The 6,176-nt window shown below is 43.3% G+C and overlaps 1 protein-coding gene across 33 annotated transcripts in view; it reads right to left on the reverse strand.

The window, feature by feature from the left end:
- Positions 1–5,498, reverse strand: part of LOC130282928 (uncharacterized) — a 119,149-nt gene extending 113,651 nt beyond the window's left edge. For all 33 annotated transcript variants that reach the window (XM_056531896.1, XM_056531920.1, XM_056531901.1 and 30 more), the window contains exons 1-2: positions 5,245–5,498; positions 2,542–2,785 (exon numbers count right to left, since the gene is read on the reverse strand). In XM_056531896.1, coding sequence (XP_056387871.1) covers positions 2,542–2,785; positions 5,245–5,364 — 364 coding nt within the window. In that variant the 5' untranslated portion in view covers positions 5,365–5,498. The remainder of the gene's footprint in view (positions 1–2,541; positions 2,786–5,244) is intronic.
- Between the last annotated feature and the right edge of the window lie 678 nt (positions 5,499–6,176).

A 6,176-nucleotide genomic window follows, 5' to 3' on the forward strand; every position in this document is an offset into this window, starting at 1 on the left:
CAGAATTCATACAGACAACTTTGCAATGACTAAATAACAAAATAAATTAATCTTAAATAAACACTGATTCTGTATTAGACATTAATAGGGGTCTCCAACCCCATTATTGATATATTTATGTATTTTTTATAATTGGCTTACATTGCTCTAAAATAAAAGCATTCACTCTCAGTGCCCTTGCCACTTCTGTGTTGACACGCTTCTGGTCCCCTCCCAGTCTATTCTGAATGGGCTTCGGCCCAGCTCTGGTCAGTCACTGGCTTCTGTGTTGACAAGTTAAAGGGAACCAGTCATCAGATTTTACCCTATATAACGCTTGGCAAAGCGTTATATAGGGTAAAATCTTTATTTGCACCATCCCCAGGGGACGCTCCTGCCCCCAGGCATGGTGCGGATACGAACTTATAAACTTGTCACCGCCGCGCCCGTAAATAGTCCCCTGGGCGAGGAGCTTCTCTTACCTAATCCCCTTCTTCGGCCGGCAGCAAACAAAAGCACTAAACAGTATGGGAAGTGAGAGCAGGGACATCCAATACAGAGCAGTGTTGGCAGGCTTTCAAAGGGGTACTCCACTGGCTAGCGTTCGGAAGAAAATGTTTTGAATGCTGTTTTTGTGCTGCGGGGTCGGCTACGTCCCTCGTGATGTCATGGTCATGCCCCCTCAGTGCAGGTCAATGGGGGGGGGGGCGTGAGAGCCGTCACCCCCCCCCCTCCCATTGACGTGCATTGTGGGGGCATGACCATGATGTCGCGAGGTGCGTGGGCGACCCCCACAGTGCGAAAACAGCGTTCGGAACATTAACTTCCAAACACTGGCCAGGGGAGTACCCCTTTAAGACATATTTATACCTACTGGAAACAGAGAAGTGCAAAGAGAGGTAGCACTGAAATGGGTATGGCAGCTGGGGGAATAACAAAATAATAGTGCTAATCTATGGCTCTAATTAGAGATGAGCGAACTTACAGTAAATTCGATTCGTCGCGAACTTCTCGGCTCGGCGGTTGCTGACTTTTCCTGCATAAATTAGTTCAGCTTTCCGGTGCTCCGGTGGAAAGAGTCTCCTAGGACTGTATCCACCTTTTCCAGCCCACGGGAGCATCTGAAAGCTGAACTCATTTATGCAGGAAAAGTCATCAACTGCCGAGCCGAGAAGTTTGTGACGAATCGAATTTACTGTAAGTTCGCTCATCTCTAGCTCTAATGACACAAACATTAAGTAAGACCATGGAATATTTAATAGAGTTGTTCAGTAGAGGAAATCCATTTTTCGAAACCTTATTAGGGAATCTTTAAATGATAGAGGGAAGAGAATCCTGACTGATCGTGATCTCTTTGCCAAAGTGTAGAGGCTACAAGTAGAATCTTTCCCTCTGGAGGACTTGTGCTGTCTTGTATTTCACCGAAAACCTTTTGACTTAGGCTGGGTTCACACTACGTTTTTGCCATACTATTTTCAATCCGTTTTTCTAAAGAAAACCGTATGGCAAAAAAACGGATGGAACAGTATGGAAAAAGTAAACCGTATGCGTTTTTAAACAGTATACTGTTTTTAAAAGTGCATACAGTTCCGTCAGTTTTTATAGAAAAAAAAACCATACGTTTTTGAAAATTTTGTCCATTTTTAATGGGAGGGGTCTTGGGTGGGGACTTTAGGATTCAAATGCGCATGTGCAAAGTAAAAACGTCTACGTTTTTCCCGTATGGAACCGTATACATGTGCGTTTCCCATTGACGTCCATGTTAAAAAAAAAAAAACGTATGCGGTTGCAGTACGGTTTTTAAACCGGAGACAAAATTGTGGTCAACCACGGTTTTGACTCCGGTTTAAAAACCGTACAGCAACCGCACACGTTTTTTTTTAACATGGACATCAATGGGAAACGCACATGTATACGGTTCCATACGGGAAAAACGTATACGTTTTTACTTTGCACATGCGCATTTGAATCCTAAAGTCCCCACCCAAGACCCCTCCCATTAAAAATGGACAAAATTTTCAAAAACGTATGGTTTTTTTTTTCTATAAAAACTGACGGAACTGTATGCACTTTTAAAAACAGTATACTGTTTAAAAACGCATACGGTTTACTTTTTTCCATACTGTTCCATCCGTTTTTTTGCCATACGGTTTTCTTTAGAAAAACGGATTGAAAACAGTATGGCAAAAACGTAGTGTGAACCCAGCCTTACATTTACATGGTGTAATGCAGCGGTCTTCAAACTGTGGCCCTCCAGCTGTTTCAAAACTACAACTCCCAGCATGCCCGGACAGCCGTTGGCTGTCCGGGCATGCTGGGAATTGTAGTTTTGCAACATCTGGAGGGCCACAGTTTGAAGACCACTGGTGTAATGCCTATTTTCCCCTGTGATAGTGCTGCATAAAACACTTATTGACAGGTTTACCTATAAGTTACCATCTTTCACAGAGGGACACTTTGTTATCCTGCTATCAGAATAACAATAACTTGCAATTAGAAATACTGAATATGGCCAAGAAGTTGTCACCTGCAATATAAAGGGATGTGTAGAATAAATCTTACCAACTGGTAATTTAGGTGCTGGCTTAGGCTTTGGAGGGCGCGGAGTTACCATAGTATATATTGTGGCTTCTTCTGAGCTGATGAATGTAAATGATTCTGGCCACTCATCATATTCATATGACGTTACGCCATTCCTGGTAGATCCTTCATATTCATCCTGTCCAGGCATCTTTTTTACATATAATTTTTCTCCTTCCTTTTTCAGCTTTCCTGAATGGATTGCAGCTCGACAAATGGAAGAATCCTAATAAACCAAATACATATAATGGTAATTAAAAAGTTATATTTATTGTTTTATGGTATATAAATGTCATAATTACTTTATCCACTGGGTCACTAATACCAAGGGCTAAATGAAAGAGCAGGATCCAAGGGACTTTTTTTAACCCCTGCAAGGGGGTAAGGGCTTTTCCATATTATTGTACGGCCGTCATTCCCCCCTCTCATAGACTTGCATAGCGGGAGCGGGGGGGGGTGACGTCATACGGGGGCGGAGTCGTGACATCACGATACTCCGGCCCCGTAGTTGCCACCCGGCTGTTTGTGAGGTGGCACCGCGGTGTGAAGCTCAAACAGGTGGGTGGCGAATACAAGATTGCGGGGGTCCTTAGCTGAGGGATCCCTGCGGTGAGACATCTTATCCCCTATCCTTTGGATAGGGGATAAGATGTCTCAGGGCCGGAGTACCCCTTTAAAGGAGTAGTCCAGTGGTGAACCCAGTGGTGAACAACTTATCCCCTATCCTAAGGATAGGGGATAAGTTTGAGATCGCGAGGGGTCCGACCGCTGGGGCCCCCTGCGATCTCCTGTACGGAGCCCCGACAGCCCGCGGGAAGGGGGCGTGTCGACATCCGCACGAAGCGGCGGCCGACACGCCCCCTCAATACAACTCTATGGAAGAGCCGAAGCGCTGCCTTCGGCAATCTCCGGCTCTGCCATAGAGATGTATTGAGGGGGCGTGTTAGCCGCCGCTTCGTGCGGAGGTCGACACCCGCTATCTGGCCGGAGAGCCTGGCCCCCGTACAGAGAGATCGCAGGGGGCCCCAGCGGTCGGACCCCCCCCGTGATCTCAAACTTATCCCCTATCCTTAGGCTAGGGGATAAGTTTTTCACCACTGGACTACCCCTTTAAGCCTCTGGCCTGTCTTGTAAGATCATCTACGGATTAGGGCCTACATTTATCAATGTCTTTAGACTGATTTTTGTGTCTACAAAATGCGCAAAAAAGGTGCAAGCAGGGTTTTTTGTGCCTTTTGCTTTACACATTTCTGCTGATTTTGAGTTGATATTCACTGATTTTGGCAATACACATGATATGGAAGTCATTTATGAACTGCGCCTTTTTATGAAAAGGCGCAAAGCCACTGAAAAGTCTCTAAAACGACACCAGCCCAGACTTAGCTTTTTGGTGTATGGGAAGAGAGAAATTTCATAAATGTGACCTGCACAAAATGTATCAAATGCTCTGCGACTATTTAATAAATTTGATGCTCCTACACATTATCAGCACACAAAAAAAGGTGTAGAAAAATGCTTCACTTACACCTACAATGATAAATGCTTCACTTACACCTACAATGATAAATGCTTCACTTACACCTACAATGATAAATGCTTCACTTACACCTACAATGATAAATGCTTCACTTACACCTACAATGATAAATGCTTTACTTACACTACAATGATAAATGCTTCACTTACACTACAATGATAAATGCTTTACTTACACCTACAATGATAAATGCTTTACTTACACTACAATGATAAATGCTTCATTTACACTACAATGATAAATGTTGGCCAATAGGTTTAGGTATAGCAGTATTAAGGCAAACATAGCCTTATATGTAGATGATATGTTATTGTTTTTTTTAGGATACTGCACAATCATTAGCTTCCGTCATGCACTTAAAGGGGTATTCTAGGCCAAAACTTTTTTTTTTTATATATCAACTGGCTCCGGAAAGTTAAACAGATTTGTGAATTACTTCTATTAAAAAAACCTTAATCCTTCCAATAGTTATTAGCTTCTGAAGTTGAGTTGCTGTTTTCTGTCTAACTGCTTTCTGATGACTCACGTCCCAGGAGCTGTGCAGGTCCTATGGGGATATTTTCCCATCATGCACAGGTTCCGGGACGTGACATCATCATTGAGCAGTTAGACAGAAAACTTCAGAAGCTAATAGATTAAGATTTTTTAATAGAATTGCCTGGAATGCCCCTTTAATCTCTGATTTTGGCTCCTTTTCTGGCCTGTTAATTAATTGGTATAAGTAAGTCCTGATGGCCCTGGACCCACTCTCTCCTATTCTTCAGATTGCAGTGTCCTGGAAACAAATTGTTACTAGTTTTAAATATTTAGGAACAGGCCTAAGGCGGCCCAAGCGGCTGCCTTGCGGCGCTGACACTGCAGAGCCGGGGGAGGGGGGCGTTAAAATTAAACTTTTTTTTTTTTAATAATCATTTTGCAGCCACGCCAGGCTTGGGCGCTCTGACAAGTGTGTGCTGTGTGCAAGCCGTGCGATCACTTCTGAGGCACAGCACGCAGGTACAGCACAGCAGTGTGTGGGGGCTGTGACTGGCACCGCGGCGGCTTCAGGACTGTGCGCATCATTAGGAGTCCCCACAGTCACAGATGACTCATACAGCCGGACTGCGAGCCGCTCCTGCATGAGTGGAGCCAGGGGAGGATATATATACCTGCTCTGTTGTGACATACAAAGCTTGTCCTGTGTGTACATGGACCCCTTCACTGCCTTCGTACAGCAGTGTTCCCCAAGCAGTGTGCATCCAGCTGTTGAAAAGTACAGCTCCCAGCATGCCTAGACAGCCAAAAGCTATCTGGACATGCTGGGATTTGCAGTTGTGCTATATCTCTATGCACCTGCTTGGGAAACACTGCCATACACACAACGATCTCGGCCTCCAGCTCAGCTCCTCCCCCTGCTGGTCATGTGATGAAAAACTCATACGGAGGCCTGCTGGGGTCAGAGCAAGGACCAGAGTGCAACAGAACAGATGGTTATGGCATGACAGGCAGATTACAGGTAACACTATAAGTACTGTGCCCTGACCCCTGCCAGTCCTCACTACACCCACCCCCTATTGTGAGTTCTCACCCTGTACTGTTCTATAATAGCATATTAACCCTGTACTGTTCTATAATTGTATATTAACCCTGTACTGTTCTATAATAGCATATTAACCCTGTACTGTTCTATAATTGTATATTAACCCTGTACTGTTCTATAATAGCATATTAACCCTGTACTGTTCTATAATTGTATATTAACCCTGTACTGTTCTATAATTGTATATTAACCCTATACTGTTCTATAATAGCATATTAACCCTGTACTGTTCTATAATTGTATATTAACCCTGTACTGTTCTATAATAGCATATTAACCCTGTACTGTTCTATAATTGTATATTAACCCTGTACTGTTCTATAATTGTATATTAACCCTATACTGTTCTATAATAGCATATTAACCCTGTACTGTTCTATAATTGTATATTAACCCTATACTGTTCTATAATAGCATATTAACCCTGTACTGTTCTATAATTGTATATTAACCCTGTACTGTTCTATAATAGCATATTAACCCTATACTGTTCTATAATAG

This window comes from Hyla sarda, chromosome 7 (genome assembly GCF_029499605.1).
Source record: "Hyla sarda isolate aHylSar1 chromosome 7, aHylSar1.hap1, whole genome shotgun sequence".
NCBI classification, from domain to species: domain Eukaryota; kingdom Metazoa; phylum Chordata; class Amphibia; order Anura; family Hylidae; genus Hyla; species Hyla sarda.